A 17,313-nucleotide genomic window follows, 5' to 3' on the forward strand; every position below is an offset into this window, starting at 1 on the left:
GAGGTAAGGGCTATGACGTCGTCGTAACCAGGAAATGTTTGAAATGAAAAGAGACCGACCGACCATAAAATAATTTAAAAGCGAAGTTATCACGAGTGAGCTGAACTTGAATGCGCTCTAGATATCAGTAATATAGGATTATGAGACGTCGGCTGTCTTTCTTGAAGCTCTACTACTCCTTTTAATCTTCGTCCTACAACAACATGGGAAAAGACGGAAGTGGCGTCATCGAGGGAACCGATCATGGGATATGTAGTCGTTTGACTATGATGCCGGTTTTTATTATTAAAAAAAAACAAAAAACAACGAAATAAACACAACAAATAAAAATGAATAGATACAAAAAGAATGATTAATATAAACCAAAACAAATTTGGTTCATATATATTTGTTTTTTTGTATAAATTTTTTTTAAAACTTCAAGCAGTGATATGCGGGCCCTCACGCTGCATATTCCCGCTTGCAGTTTTATTTTTTTTCTTGATCTCGTTCCTCATTCTTCTTAAAAAAAAAAATTTGTTTTGCCTTTTTTTTGTCAGTTTTAACATCTTAATGACTATAGTATGTTTTTTTATTTTTTAAAGTCATAACAAAGGTGACATTGAACCCCCATCTTTCTAACTGAGAGGCAGGGGTGATAACCACTGCACCACCAAACTTTTAACTGCAACCTATAACTCCACTGTTCATAAATATTCATTCAAATGCAACCAAAATTGCTGCAGACATTCTTTGGATATGTGTTTTCAAGGGGGTTTGCAGTGATATTAAATATCTTCCTGTAATGTGTAGTGTATGCAAAACTTTTTCAATTTCTCCAAACGTTTCAACTTCACTAAAAGTTGAATCACCATCAACAGGCCAAGGAGGAATCTGAACCATTAATAGCAACCTTGGTGAAGTAGAATCTTTAACCTGTTGAGTTAACCAGACTGTCGGTTGAGCTCTGAGTGAACTCCGTTCACTTTCTCTTGCCGTGACTCATCCTCCACTGCCGAAGATAGTCCAGGGGTCTACAACACCAACACCAAGCTGGAAACGACCTCACGAAGATACGGGTTCGAGCCCCGCCGAGGTAAAGCACACACAAAAACAAAAACAAGGTTCACGGTTTACCCGCCGAGGTAAAACACACAATTCACAGTTTACCCGCCGAGGTAAAACACACAAGGTTCACGGTTTACCCGCCGAGGTAACGCACACAATTCACGGTTTACTGAGGGCGAGTCCCCTTAATAAGCCACACGGTTCACGGAGAGCGAATCCCTCTAAGGGTAAGCCACGTGGTTCACAGAGGGCGAGACCTCCTAAGGCAAGTCCCTCTAAGGGTAAGCCACACACGTTCGGGTTTGCATGTGCAGTCATACCAAACTAAAGGTCAACAACAATACAAAACTAACAAACAAAAAAAGTCCAAAAGTGACTTTTTTTTTTTTTTTTTCCCCCATTGTGCACTATATACTTTATAGATGCCTCCTCAGTGAGAAGTAACTTGAGGACATGCCAGTTCAGAAAAAGAAAAAGGTCATACTCCAAAAAGCGATAAAAAAAAGTGTTGTCCAAAATATGATCAAATAAAGTCATAGGGGGGGCTGATATTGCAAAAAAAAAAAAAAAAAAAAAACATCTTCCAGATTATGATAAAAGTGTCATACTATAAGGAAAAGGTGACCTATAAGTCATTTTTGAGTCACTTTTCGGACGACGTGCTAAAGTATGACTTTTTGAAATGTGTTTACCATTATGTTTTTTATTAATATACAAAATCTTTTTTAAGAAATGTGTTGTGGTACGAAATAGAAAAAAATATTTCATGTCACACCAAAGCAACACACAGTGTCTAAAAGTTGTGTCTGTTGTTGAGGTGATACATCAGAGCTTCTTCAGTCTCTGCACCGGGTGGCAGCGGTGCAACATCTGGCTGGGGAAGAAGGATATGTGCACCCACTCCTCTCTGTACTCCTCACCGTGACTCACACAGAGATTATGCAGGACACAGCAGGTAAGCACCATGGACTTGACTCTCTCCAGACTGCAGGCATTGCGCTTGACACCTCCATCTTCCTTTCAGTCTACCAAATGTATTTTCAACCACAACCCTCGCTTTGCTTGTTTTGTAATTGTAGCAGCCGTGCTGTGGTGTAAGGTGGCCGTTGTCCAGAAAAGCTTCATAAACCAGCATGTCAGTGGGTAAGCTGCATCACCGAGGGTGTAGTGACCAACATCTTGTCTAGCAATGTTCTTGCGCTGCTGTGAAAACAGTTTTCCTCTCTCTCAGCTCCTCTCAAGCTCCTCTCAAGAAAGTCCCTAGAACGGTTTGGTCCGAAAGCGCCGCCAACAAAAAAGTAGTTTACTGCAACCTGTTCTTTTTTTTTTGGACTGTACTTTGTGTTCTCCACCTTTAGAGGGCAGTGCAGTTTTATGAAGATAAATTAAAGGTTACCACAGTGGGCCACATTCCAGGGTTTTGGATGGTAGTGTTCATTATGGCAGATCCATTGTACGTAAACTCATCCTTTTTCTTTTCTTGAGGCTACAGGAAGATCAGGAAATATTCAGCAAGTAAAACAAGACACTTCCTTGACATGGCTGGCTTATGAGCCAACAGGTCCCTGGGCACAGACATGCAAATGGCCGCCCACCCCTCCCATGAAGGCACTAGACTTGCTGTCCTTGTTTAAGTTGTTTTGTCATTTTGTTGAAGTCATGTTGTTTATTTTTGGCAGATTTGAACATTTGCATGTCTGTGGGTTTTTGGTCAATTTGTAGTCGTTTTCTTTCACTCTTTGACCATTTTACATGTCTTTGCTTTCATATTGTATGTTTGTGTGTATTTTGCATCTTATTGTGGTCATCTTGCAGTTCTGTGGTGAAGTTGTGTCTATTTGTGATTTTACATGACTTTTGTCATTTTGACTCTCTTTATAGTCATTTGATAGATAGATAGATAGATAGATAGATAGATAGATAGATAGATAGATAGATAGATAGATAGATAGATAGATAAATAGATAGATAGATAGTTACTTTATTAATCCCACAAGGGAATTTTTTTTGCAACAGCAGCATTATAGACACAGGTAAAGAAATAAAAATAACAGAGTAAAAAATATTAAATATGAAAATGCACAATATACACAATAAAATAGAATAATATTAAATTAAACTAACTAAACAATAGTGCAAAGATAATAATTTTGTTGATAATGATATTTTCTCTTCAGTTACAGTTGTAGGTGTGTGTACTGTGAGAGGACAACCTTTATTATGACATTTGAAAAGGGCACTTTAGCTTTTAAGACAAAAAGGGGTAAGGATGGTGGCCCTTTTGTCCCCCCCACTAGTCCGGGTGGCTCAGGCAGTGTATAGTGGCAACACTGATAGCTTTGTTGTGGCTTCACTGTTGTGTTTTCAGGCAGTGAGTCTCACACTCCATCCGACTGAAGTGGCAGTGTTCACATTGAAGGTTGAGAGCTGTGCAGGGATAAGAGCCCTTGTCAGTTATTGTACTTCTAATATGAAATAACACTCTCCCTTTGCTCTGTTGTGCGTTAAATATGACTAGATCTGTAATTCTGCTCATTCTTTCTCATCTCCCGACTTTCCTCCCTGTACGTGTCTGTCACTTTGTCTTTATTCCAGAAATAGAAAAGACATGTTGCATGCAAATCTTTTTTTTTTAACCACTGTAACACTGCTGTTGGATGCATTTGATCAAAGTAATCATCCCTCACTCTAATGTGTAGGCAGGAAGCTTTTAAGGAAAAATAATCTTGTTATTTTTTTGTGCACAACTAAAACACCTCTATATGCACTCCATTTAATTCGTCCATATTGCCGTCACTGTGAAACACATGGATGCTGAGAGTGAGGAGAGAGGAGTGTTAGAATAACATGGGACAGTATCTGAAACACCTGCGCTCTATAGCTAGATGGTAATGAACCATCTCTTCCTTTGCAGCATCAGTGAACTGTGCTCCATTCAAGAGCAATTAATAGACAAGCATTGCCAATACATTTCCACTTCATGATTGCAAATGTCTTTATGGTAATATTCTTTAATCATACCCTGATTTACATAATGCAAGAGCTCTCAACCGCATCTTACTTGAATCATGCAAATTAGTTAGCTGCAAGGCATGTTGGATGTGATGGATTTTTATTTTGTGGGTTCGTTCTTAGAAGTTATTTTATTTAAATTTGGGATTAAAGCTCTCTGACTGTCTCTTTCTACCAGCGTTCCCACTATATCTTAACAACGGAGGTGCAAATAAATACACATAATGCACATGAGCTACTGATTTAAAGCACTGCTGGCCATCTCTGAGTCGTTATATTTAAGCTTTCAAGTCAGTAGGTCATGATTCATGTAGACACATACCACTAACAGACACTTACTGCTTGCAAACAGACTCACTTAACGTTAAATGTCAGTGGGGCGAGTTAGGTAATGTGAAATACGGGGTGAAAATGTAACTTTCCACCGAGTGTATGATAAATGTAGGTCAGACAGCCGTCAGGTGCCCACGGAGCACGATGGCCAGCTCTGTAGGTCATCGTGTTAGCTGTACATGAGGAGTCACAGTTTTGGGATCATATAAAAGTCACTGCATCTTCGGATGACCAAAGTGTGCCACCATCTCCGAGCACTGTCACCTCTCATCAGGAAAACACTGGTGACACATAGGCCAATGAAAAAAACCTCCAAAAACAGTCTGAAGTGACGCTCGGCACATTTACAAATAACACTGTGTGGCCCAACAGGTCTATGCCATCATCAGAAATGTCCATACAGCGTAAGAATATCCTTAAAGGAATAGTTCAATATTTATCACTTGGGCTGTTATTCAGTTCATGAATTTACATTCACAGTTACATTTGGTTTGTTTTGAGGCTAAATAAATAAAAAGGATTTGAAGCAGAATTTAAACTGTGATAAAGGGGGGATGCATTTTATATAAACTGAAACCACACATAAAACTTCCATTGATGGCTGGTCCACGATATCTTTTTGAGAAAAGTTTGGCTTGGGGAAATTCATTTACTAGATATTTCAAATAGACAGGAGTAGCCTAGGTTGTTTGTAGCATGGAAAGTGTTTCACATACAGTAAGAACACTCAGAGGGAGAAATGGAGCACGAGGGAGTGAAGTGTTTGCATGCTATTGGTATATGTTGTTCATACATGTGAAGGGAGGGAACAGAGATTTCAATGAAGCAAGACACGTTTACGTTGTTTCTCTCTGTACCAGGCAGCAGGTGCAGGTCCGTTTGGATTTTCACACTTATATATTAATGGTATGAGAAGCCCTCTGTGACAGTTGAGCAGTTTTTTCCATTTGTGTTCTGCACAGCTCATCATGCTCCATTTCCCCTCCACATGGCTGACACCCCTGAAATCTGTTATACTTCAGATTGATGAAACCATCTGTCATCTGCTTGGATTCGGCAGACAGCGCTGTTTACAATGTGTTACATGAACACGTACAAATACAGTCATTAGTATGTTTTGTGTGGAAAAGTTTGCATTCATCCTCACGTGGATGTCATTCAGTTTACCTACAGTGTACACCACACTGAGCAGCAGATAAAATGGATTTCTGTGTTGTGCCCCGGTTTGAACCTTCTCAGAGACCTTGTTGTTTCCGGACATTTCATTAGTTGACCAAGTGACCTCTGACCTGAGAGACGAGGCTTTCCGGACATCAGACCCCCCAAAACATGTAAAGAAGCACACAATTATTGACACAGATAAAAGATGAGTTGTTTTGTGAAAACTTCTGGTCAGACATTAATCACATTTTCCTGGAAGGTTTTTGAAATATACGTCTGTGAGTGTTTGTTTCTGCTGCAGCTGAGAACAGAATTATATTTTTAGCCTGTAGTCAGAGACATAAGATGTTTTCCACGAAGAGCACATGAGACTACAAAAATCCCCTTGAACTTGTGCATTCATTCTCTCATTAGGTTCTTTGTGTTTACTTAAAGGAGTTGTTTAAGTAAACATTACATTTACTGTGCTGGTGTTGAGAGCTGCCGTGCGGTTCAGTGTCTTGTCCAAGGACACTTTGGCAAGTAAACATGAGAACCCAGCAATCAAACCTGCAACCTTATAATTAATGGGTAATCCACTTTACTTTACTAATTTTTCAATCATGCTTTTCAAAAGTTAGGGTGTATGGATTTTTAGCTTTTAACTATTTTAATTCATTTTTCAATAACTTAAATGATTGGCCTATGGTGTTTTTGTTTTTTATAAACCAATCAATCAATTAATCGAGAAAATAATTACCCAAATAATCTGCCTATTTATCCATTTTTTTTTTATAATAATTTGTTGCAGTCCACCTGCACCATCTGCAGCATTCAAATTAATTAATGGTGTTATAATATACTGTAAAACAAGTCAAATTAACGTTTTTCTGTGGTGGATTCTTTAACGAGTTTCTTTGTTTATTTTATGAAAAAAAATTTCTGATTACACATTAGTTTTTTCATCGCGGGCTTAAGTGTTTTTATAGTGTGATACTTTCATTGAAGAAGAGTATCTCTATGCTTCCTCTACCCCTGCTAGTAACAAGCCCGGCTCTCGTGCACGGCCCTCCTGCTGCGGCTCGCGCACTGCGCAGCGCTCATTGGTTGGCGCGACAATATAAAGTTCCACAGTGACTCCTTCACTGACTGCTGCTCCCTCTGCCTCATGCTCTGACTCACCGATCAGGAGAGTCTACACGCGCACAGATCCGGTAACCGAGAGGATTTACCGAACTTTACCGCCACGTTATTTCCACTCCTGTTTCCCTTTGAAGGTCTCCTCGTTTTATTTATCTTCATCATGAAGGAGAGGAGACTCACGCAGCCGTTTGTAGCGAGGTGTAAACTGGTGCTGGTTGGGGACGTCCAATGCGGTAAAACGGCGATGTTACAAGTCTTGGTGAAGGACTGCTATCCAGAGGTAGGAGGTTTCTGCACACTTCTCATGTCTGCAGTCATTGTAGGATCAGTAGTTTAAACTGCAGCCGAGAAAAATCCTTAGAATCGTACAGGTTGTGTTTGCGTAGTTCATTTTATCTCTGAAGAAGAATACAAAATCCTAAAATGACCATATTTGCCTACTGTAGGCACCTTAAATTTAAGCCCATAGAGATCTGTATGTTCTAATGTATATTGCATTCTTAATATTGTACTATCTATGTAATTATTGGGTAGGACACGTGCAGTAAAGTGTAATTATCAGATACATTTTCATGTAAGCTTTACAACATGCACAGGTCTAGATTAAACCTTTCAAACTGGGGTTAAATACGCGTGATATACATTTGAGCACACTAGCATGAATTCATTTAAGAGAAAGCTAATATTTATATTAGAAAAATGCACAAACGTTAAGATGTGTTCGTTTTTTCTTTTTAATATAGACATGTTTAATACTTTCGGATTGTTTATTAAACTCATTCCGTCTACCACAGGTCATAGTGTTGATACTGGTTGTGAAATTTATGTCGGACTAATCAATAATTAATACTTTTCCTTCTCAATGCCTGCTGAGATTGACCTTTAATTCTTCATTTTCAGACTTATGTCCCCACTGTGTTTGAGAATTACACAGCCTGTCTGGAGCTTGAAGACCAGCGTGTTGAGCTCAGCCTGTGGGACACATCAGGTGAACATTAAGCTCTTATTTATTTTACTGCGTTTACTGGAACTGCATATTGTACAGCAGGGCACAGCTGTGACCTCCTCTTTCTTTAAATTAACAGTGTGTCAATTTAAAATTCTCTCCAAGCTCTCATTGCCGAGGACCAGTTAAAGTAGTCAGTTTCAGTGCTGCATTAAAGGGGGGGAAATTTGGAACTTGTTTATCCTCAGCCAGCCTGGAGTCGGGTAACGATTGTGAAGCCACCTCTCATCCACTGTTTTGCTTACAGTGTTGTTGACGTTTACCCAGACTTCACTATCTGTCAGTCCTGTTTTGAGGCAGTTAAGCAGCTTTTCACTGGTGTGAAATCTGCTCAGTGCCTCAGTGGAGGCAGAGAGAGACAGGCCTGCTTGGATTACTTACAGGACATCTGGGGCCCAAAATCTGCAGTGTTGCATGTAATCATCCAGATTTAGATTGAGAAAGGGATCTAACTGAGAATATAAGAGCTTTGATAAGTCAAAGACATACTGAAGGGCTATTTCATAACTGTATTCTAAATTTCTTAATGTGGGGCCATGATGCATAAAATGACACAAAATGGCAAATTCTCACATCTTTGTGATTTCAAGAATGAATCTGTATTATTGGACCTATGAGCAATTTTTAGATTGATCTGACACTAATTACCTTGAATTATTGATTAAATGTTTTAGCATTAAATGTTAGAAAATTGAAGATGGTGTAGATTATCATTTCCTAAAATTGAAGCGGACATCTTCACATTTCTTGTTTTATTCATCCAACAGTCCAAAGCCCCCAAATACTCAGTTTACAGTGTTAATGAAGCAAAAAAGGCAAAAATCTTAAAAGAATGTTTGAGTGAAAAATTACTCATTCATTATCAAAAACATTGGTTTTCTGTCAGTCTGCAAATGAATTAATCAACTCCTCATTCCTTACAATTGCTACATTCTTTGTTACCCTAACAAGGCATGTGTGAACTGACCTTTTATAATGATTTTAATTTGAAAGAGTTCGGGTACATGCTAATTGTTCACTTGTATACTTGTAAATTTGGTGCAGACAGAGCCGGGTGGCGACTTACTGAGTGGGTAAAGCCCAGTTTCAGCTTATCAGATGGCCCTAAATTCCTTGACCTCTAACCTTGATTTGAAAGAAGCCAAATTATAAAAGGTCACAAAAGACAGTCATGGTCTCTGAATTCTTTGACACTTCCAAAATCAGACACACACACCAGAATATGTTGCTTCCAGGCCATTAAATATACATATTGTATGATTTTCTGTTTCATATCATTGTAGACTGAAGATCTTTGGTTTTCTGACTGCAGGTCAAACAAATCGAGACAAATAATTAATGAAGAAAAAAAACCTTGCAGAATAATCGATAATGAAAACAATCAGCTTTTTGGTTTTTTATCAAAATGTTTTGTGGGCCGTGTAACGAGGTTAACCGCAGCAGCCTGCTAACTTTAAACATACAGAAAAAATATGTAAATGGCATCAACAAAGCATTCGGCGCAGTATAGATTTCTTTCATAACAGCATTGGCCGCGGATTTGTGTTCAGAGGAAGTTGAGCCGTGCCAGTTGGCCTGCAGAGGGGTTGTTTCACTGGGGAGAGGGGGATGCCTCGTCCATGCAGGGGGTGGAAGTCTGTAACAGTGTGGGCAAGAGTGTGTGTGTCTGTGTGTCCTACTGTGTGTGTGTGTGTGTGTGTGTGTGTGTGTGTGTGTGTGTGTGTGTGTGTGTGTGTGTGTGTGTGGCGTACAGTCGCAGTGAACAGAAGGCGCAAGTGAGGGATACTGAGAGAAAAGATATGCCTGACCTCCACACTGCCTTATGGTGTGTGTGCTGCCTAAAAAAAGGTCTTATGCAACAGAAAACAGCACTGAACGAATGTAGGTTTGTGTGTTTGTCTCCCACGAAGTAAAAACTTTCTGGACAGCCACCCCTTCCAGAGGAGACATTGCATAAGAACGATTTACATTTGCAGCACACACATAAACAAAGTTCCCATCACTCTTTATTTTTCCTTTCTTTCTTTATTGTGATTATTTATAACACTTAGGGCTGCAGCTGAACTTTGTTTTGTTATTGTTGATTACTATTTTTGTAAGAACTTTCTCGATGAATCAGATAATTTCTTGCAAGAAAACTTTGAAAAGATTAAATTTTTGTTCTATCATAATTACCTGAAGCCCAAATTGGCATCTTTAGATGCCTTGCTTTGTCCAACATAGAGTCAAAAAAAAAGTATTCAGGGTAAAATCACATAAGATAAAGAAAAGCAGCAAATCCTCACTCTGAGATGCTGGAAATGAAGTATGTTTGGCATTTTTGATTGTAAAACTGCTTAAAACAAGGAGTTGATTATTAAAAATAACAATGGAGTTTCTATCAATTGACTATTTGAATACATGACTCATTGTTTCAGCTCCACTAATGGGTGTCCTTTTCTGAATCCCTAAGATTTTAACATACATCACAAAAGAGAGAATGTTTAATGTTTCGACTATTTTTCTATGAGCACCACAAGCTTTTGCACATTTCACTGACTTTTACAAGGATAGTTTCATCTTTCTGTTCGTGTATGAAGATGTTTGCTTTTTTTCTTTGACAGGAGAGCGGACAGTTTCAACAGATCAGCTCGTGTTTGCTCAGCTAAAAGGGTTGTGTATGCATGCATGCGTGCGTGTGTGTGTGTGTGTGTGTGTCTTTGTTTGGCTTGTGTGTTTGTGTGCCCAGGCAGGGGGCTGTTAATGTGTGGGAGGTGGTAGGTGCTCGAAGTTGTGTCCTCTTTAGATCTGTCTGCCTCCTCTTTCTCAAGCCTTACATCACCCTGCATAGTTATGTGACGGCTGCTTTGATTCCCTCAAAAAGAAGTGTTATTGATAGATAGTCGTTGTATAAGTTGTCCTACTTTGCAGTTTTAAGTCTTAAGATTTCGACATTCTCAAAACAAAGGAACAGTTTCTTAAACAGCAGTGCTTTGTGAAGAGCTTTTTGTTACTGTCTCAGAAGACAGCAAAAGTCATCAGGATAACATGATTGTTAGTTATTCCCAGCAGGATCCTGATCTGCTTCTGGTGTAATTATATCCTCTTATATTTGTAAGGAAAGCTTCTTGTGCATGTTTGGCCCCTGAGGACAGGAGTAGGAAATCAAATCTTAGTGTCGGTGCGTGGGGAGTGATTAGGTGGCAGAGGGAAGACAATAGAGAGCGGATATCCTGTCACTCTGTTTTTAGCACCGGAGTCCTTCCTAAGAGTTCAAATAGTTCCACATATACTTGTGCTGTTTATGGAAATGGAAGCAAAACATGTTTCCTTTGTGCCGTTTATTCACTTTCTCACAGCTGAGGTGTTGTATTTATGTGACAATAATCAGGATGGACTGTGTGAGTGAGATGATGAATGGTGTGTGCTGATTAAAAAAAAAGTTATGGATAAGAAAATTGACCACTGGTTCAAAAAGGCATCTGCTGCAGTGACAGAAATGTGCAGTAATGATTTCAGCCCATCAGTAATGTCTGAAAGGTACAAACATACACCTTCAGTTAGCAGCAACATTAATTACTTCTTGTTTAACGCTTGCCTTTAACTAGTTTGATTGCTGCAAGCTGAAAGAAGCTTGACAGAAAAATGCACGTCCATCTAATTTATAGGCATTTTGCCCAACCATAAACAGTTAAGTTAAAGGTCAGTGCACTGTTTTATGTTACATTTTACAGGGTCCATTCCTGCAGAGTGTTGTGAAATTTTGTACATGTAGCTGTGAATATGAAAATGTAGTATAAATGTGGTTGCAAATGAATCTTTAAAGGAACTGTTCAACGTTTTGTGAATCGTTTAACCTGTCAGTCTCAGGTTAAATCCATTATCAGGTTAGTTTAATTTACACCAAAAAGAAGGGTAGTCCCTTCCACGTTTTTGAGAATTGTGATATATAGATTCTGTGGTGCAAAAAATGCCAAAACAGTCACAAAATGACCTACAAGCACCTTTAAAGCTGAAACATTAAAATGTTTGTTTAATCCATGCAAAAAAATGCCACCAGCAGAGACTCCGGGAAAGTATTGTGCCGGACCAAGACGCAGTCCAATGATAACCCACTGTAAAAGAGCACATTTTTGTGGACCTTTTTTCTTAGTTGGACAGAACCAGGCTAGCTGTTTCCCCTTGTCAGTCTTTCCGGGACTCCACTGAGTTTTTTGGTGATTGTTGCAATCAAAAATGCTTGATTTTAAGGTGGATCTTCTAAAAAATGTAAATATAATTTGAAGAGTTTTAAGTAAGTTTATTTTGTAGTAAAATTGCGTTGTTTGTTTTGCTGACGAGAGGAGAGGGAGCAGAGCCTTGCTGACTTTAAATGAGGAGTTTTTTTGTTAATAAAGTTAGTTTTGTTTGGAAAGACTAGTTTATACTGTAGTACATTTTTTCGACAGAAAAATCACGGGAATTTTGCAAAATTGCAAACTCCCACAAATATTGTGGAGATTGCTTAATTATTGCAATTTCAAAGAGGCACTTCCTTGTTTCCAGTGTTTCTGTTCACCTAATCTGCTGTTCTTTTCCACAGAGACAAGAGTGGTCTTTTGCTTTAAGTTTCACTGAATTAGCTATTATTTTATATGCATAGATGTAAACACATTCTATAAACTTGATGATACTAACCTTCACAGGCTTTTTGGTAATTGTTTTTTTTTTTACCCATTTAAAACTTTGGTAAATAAAGTTTGCTTCTGACTAATGATAAAACAACAAAGTTGCACTGACTGACTCAGTGAGTTTACTTTTCTGGAAAATGTCCTCTCAGTGGGAGGGCTCCAGGCTCAGTGAAATGATTTGCTCTCATATGTTTGGCAGGAGTGGATGTGTCTGTTTGTGTTTGTACTCTGTTAATGTGCGGAGGATGATTGTGATAGAACATTATAAAGGTGTCAGCTGGCAGACCGCAGAAAGAGCAGTTTTGTTTCTATTTGTGCCTGCTGACAAGTGAAAAACTTTTCAAAGATGTTCTTTAACTGAGAGTGTCCAACTCCTTAAACCACAACTTCACAAAATGAAACCTTTATGTCTCGACTCTGTTTCTCTAGGTTCTCCGTACTACGACAACGTCAGGCCCCTCTGCTACAGTGACTCGGATGCAGTGCTCTTATGCTTCGACATCAGCCGACCTGACACAGTAGACGGTGCACTGAAGAAGGTATGAATTGTTACAATCTACTCTAGCGGTGTCCTTCTCCTTGATCAAAAATCCCCCCCCCCTCTCCTCTTATTCACTAATAAATGAAAGTCTGGTGACGCCTCTGTTTTCTATCTTTGCAGTGGAAAGCAGAGATCCAGGACTTCTGCCCCAGCACTCGGATCCTTCTAATAGGCTGCAAGACAGACCTGCGCACGGACGTCTGCACACGCATGGAGCTGTCCAATCAGAAACAGACTCCGATCTCCCATGAACAGGTTTGTTCCCTGACTACTCTGTGTCTGGTCTACAAAAGCAACCTTTCATTTAAAATTTTACTCCAGGTCATACTTACTTCTTCCTTCATTTCATAAGGGTACGTCCTTGGCCAAGCAGCTGGGAGCCGAGGCTTACCTGGAGTGCTCAGCATTCACATCAGAAAAGAGCATCCACAGTGTTTTCCGTACTGCGGCTCTGGCCTGCATGAACAAACTCCAGCCTGCCAATAAACCCAGCCCAGTCCGCCGCCTCTCCAAGAGACTGCTACACCTGCCCAGCAAGACAGAACTCCTCTCCTCCACCTTCAGCAAAGACAAGTCCAAGAGCTGCACCATCATGTGAATACCGCCGAGACCATGCTGGAAAAAAAGAAAAAGAAAAGGACAAGTGAACTATACTGTAGCTGTTCAGCAGGAGTGCAGGGGGTGCAAGGGAAAGAGAGCAACAATGTGGATTTCTGCAAAGCCTCTCTTACCTTTGCAGCAACCTCCCCAAACTCCTGTTGGCCACTTCCACACAGATCAGTACACTCTTTATATTCAACTCTGACGCTGAAGTTGTGATCATGACTTGTCACCAGCACACAATTTCTGCAGAGAGAAACTGTTTGATTTTCATTTAAATAATCCTGTACAAGATGATTAGAGCCGGCCACACGAAGGTTGTTGTGAATCAGCTTAAGGTCACCTTCTCTTCTCTACCACAGAGGAAGTGGTTGTAAACACTGCGTTTCACTGCATTAAACTGATGAGACCCATTTGAAATTCTGATCGCGGTGCCCTTTCCCATCCATCTCTTTGTCTCAAAGTCTCTTTAAGGTCACAGTAGAGGCTCAGTGACGAGGTGAAATGTAAAATCTGACTGACAGGAAGCGGTATGTACAGAAATGGGAATTTAAAACGGCTTTCCTTCAAGAAATGATTCTCCATCTGACCCCTTTTATAATATTTATTTTGTAAATTAAAGCTGACCGTGGAGAAAGGTTGGAGAGAAGGGAGGGATTTGGCAAGTAGTGTTAATTTGCAAAAGGCAGTGGGAGGACAAAGTGAGAGCACATCTGAACGAGCGCAATGTGACTCAGCACTCACATGAGCTACAAAGCAGTGAAGGGTGGACATGTTGTGTTACAAACAAACAAAAAAATACGTGCCAAGTAAAGATTGTCTGAACATTTCTTTGTGAGATTCCTTCTCATTATCCAGCAGTCTTTTGTCCCCATAAGCCTTGATTTTTTTTTGTGGTGTGACACACTTAAAAGTACGAGCTTTTACACATTTTAAAACATGTCGTTCTTCCTTGGGCTTTTATAGATAAAACAAAGATTTCTGTTCACACACCAACAATCTTTGCTAGATTGAGGTTAATGAATCAAAAATATTTGTCTGAATCATGTTTCTTATGGATATTTGAAGGGAAGTAGTCCTTAATTTAAGGCCATTCATTTGCGCTCATCATTTTTTACAAGCTCCATGTGCTTGGTTGAAGGAGTATTCCACTGATTTAACATTGCACACCTATAGTATCATCAGATTGACAATAAACAGTTCAAAGGAGAAAGCTTGAAATTGATACAGCAGGACCAGAAATATATTTTTTTGTCTTCACACTATCCTCTTCCTTGTCAGAGCTTGCTGCCTACATTACCCATAGTGCAACTCAAATGCCAGCATGTTTGTCAGAATTTGGGGCGTGCTATGCTCAAGCCTCCAGGAACAGTGCAAAGCTATGCAGCGATATTGTCATAGTGGCCAAACCTTGTTACTAGAACTCCTGCATTTGTCACGTAAAGCACGCCGGCCCAGAAAGCATCTTCCCCATACACAATCATTGGAAAACAAGTATTTATTCATGTTTTTTTTTTTCCTATTAGGTTCACTGACTTCACCCTGGATAAAACTAACTTTTCTAGACACTGCGGAAGTTTTACAAACTATGAATCAGACTTTCTTTTATCAAAGCTGTGTATAGGGAAATTTATTTATTGATTGCAATACCACACGTGACCACTGGGGGAGCTTTCCAGCACCATATCTATCTCTGGCAAGCTCACTACTTTTTAATTCCACACACACAAATGTTTTTCAAACTTGTCGACGCCCATTAAAATGACCTCGACTGAGGTCATTTATTGCATTTTGTGCTGCTTCTGTTGGAGCTACAAAGGCTTTATCCAGCTTCTTCTTTAAAAAAAATAAAATAAACTGTTGTAAATCCCAAAACCTGTAAACAGACTGATGTGTTAAATGGGCAGAGTGCCCCTTTAAGATCAAATTCAGTGTTAGCTTCTCAAATTACATCAGCAGGAAAACTAAATGTACCTGAGAGGATACAGAGCAGGGAAACCGAATTGGATCACACAAACAGGCTGGTCCTGTCGGGAGAAAGACCATTTTTGTTTCCTTTTTTAAATTTTTTATTCTTTAGATATATTTAGATTTTATTTTGTAACTACCCTGAAAAGTAATCTTCACATTTTCCATTCATAAAATAGAATTCTTTTTTTTTTTTTCTGTATGTTTATACTAGCTTGTGGCTGTCACTGGTGTTTTTGTTGCTGTTGATGTTGTTCTTGTATTCACTGGAGTCTTCTGGCATTGGCGGCTGTTGACAGCTCGGCTAATGGAGGACTTGATGATTTGTAGGTCTGCACCGAAAGGCCCGGCGATGTGCAGAACACTGGAATTTAACGTGTTGCCTGGCAACAGTGTGAGCAGGGCCAGTTCCTGTCTCACCCAGAGAGGGAGGGATGGCTCTCAAAGAGGCCGCCTCACCTTTTATTTGTAGCATTAGACAGAGGCCACAGTGGAGGTGATGGCTGGCGAGCTCAACGTGTCTACGGGGGTCTGAAAGACCCCACGCTGGTAGCAGCCACGAGTGGGTTGTTGGAAACGACATGACGTCTATAACGCGTCTCTGTAGCTCTGCTGCAGTCATGATTTCACCTCTCAGTCCTGTCTGGAGCTTCCTGCCTTTCTAAACAGGTTATATTTTACCCAATATACAGCCACAATTTCTCTCTTGCTCGTTTTTTCTCTTGCTCGACAGATTTGTTTTGCTGTACATATCCTCCCTCTTAAAACTGTTTGTTAGAAATCCCCCAGAAGAATGTTACTGAAGCAAAACAAAATGCTTGTGTGAAGTTGCCTATTACGGCTTAAATTATTGACTGAATTCTGTATTTGTTATTGTCATACGCTTCTTTCTTTAAATCTTTTATTGAAATAAAAATGTCTGAAGTTAATTTTCAAGTCTGTGTTTATTTCTATGGTCAATCGATTAAAGTCAAACCTTTGATGGATGTATTGTTAAGTCAACTCAGTTTTATTTATATAGCTTTACAACCTGCACTACATGAACACCCTGTCTTTACACCCTCGATTTGAATGAAGAAAACACATTATGGACACATACTTACAACGTATTACACACATTTCATCTCAGATGTCAACAACTTGGGAGGACACTTTTCTCTGGTACCCCTCATATCTCTTCGGTCACGTCAGAGTACACCAGACTACCCTTTTCACACGGAAGCTGTATCAAACTAGAATCAAATATTATTTGGGTGATTTAATCAAATTCAAGGTTTCCTGAGAGAAAGGAAGACGGATAGCTTTGGAGCACATTGTCTATTTTGTCTTAAGAATAAATGATAACATAGCCTATCCTTATTTCTCCAGTCAAGGGTGCACTTTACACTCCTCACGAGGCAGTGCCAGGATACAGATACGTTTTGCTCTACTGTGCTTAAAAATTAAATTAATTGAGGATTATATTCACGAAAATTTCTGGACATCAAAGTGAACATCTTTTTAACCGTGTGGCCTACAATTACGTGATGATGGCAGCTACGCAGTATGGTGCCAAAACAAGCCTGTGGATATTATATACTAGTGAAGCATGCAAACAGCCTTAAGGGATCCACCCTTCCCCCCTACACACACACACACACACACACACACACACACACACACACACACACACATACACACTCACACGTCCAATGCTACATGCATACATTAGATTACATACATGATTAATTCTGAAAACATGCCACTTTCTGTTGTTTTGTTTGGGAAAAATGAATTTGCTGTTTGATTACCCGGTTGTCCTTTTTCATCAACTCACTGACTTGCAGCAGTTTTTGTAAATCCTTCACTAATTGTGCATGAAGTCCACCAAATGA

At 39.5% G+C, this 17,313-nt stretch overlaps 1 protein-coding gene across 1 annotated transcript; it reads left to right on the top strand.

Annotated features, from left to right (window-relative positions):
- The first annotated feature begins 6,674 nt into the window (after positions 1-6,674).
- LOC138192964 (rho-related GTP-binding protein Rho6-like) lies at positions 6,675-16,368 on the top strand. Its single transcript, XM_069140697.1, has 5 exons — positions 6,675-6,955; positions 7,576-7,663; positions 12,760-12,869; positions 12,992-13,126; positions 13,224-16,368. Exons 1-5 carry the CDS (start codon positions 6,836-6,838, stop codon positions 13,467-13,469), a joined length of 699 nt encoding a protein of 232 aa, XP_068996798.1. The 5' UTR covers positions 6,675-6,835; the 3' UTR covers positions 13,470-16,368.
- Positions 16,369-17,313: the final 945 nt, after the last annotated feature.

The sequence above is a fragment of the Embiotoca jacksoni genome, unplaced genomic scaffold (genome assembly GCF_022577435.1).
Source record: "Embiotoca jacksoni isolate LCO1_2020_lvr unplaced genomic scaffold, fEmbJac1.0.p SCAF_9, whole genome shotgun sequence".
In the NCBI taxonomy this organism is placed as follows: domain Eukaryota; kingdom Metazoa; phylum Chordata; class Actinopteri; family Embiotocidae; genus Embiotoca; species Embiotoca jacksoni.

Coding starts and splice junctions, on each gene's coding strand:
- LOC138192964 (XM_069140697.1), top strand. CDS start 6,836: ATGAAGGAGAGGAGACTCACGCAGCCGTTTGTAGCGAGGTGTAAACTG. Junction 7,664..12,759: donor CAGCCTGTGGGACACATCAG/GTGAACATTAAG, acceptor CTGTTTCTCTAG/GTTCTCCGTACTACGACAAC. Junction 13,127..13,223: donor CTCCGATCTCCCATGAACAG/GTTTGTTCCCTG, acceptor TCATTTCATAAG/GGTACGTCCTTGGCCAAGCA.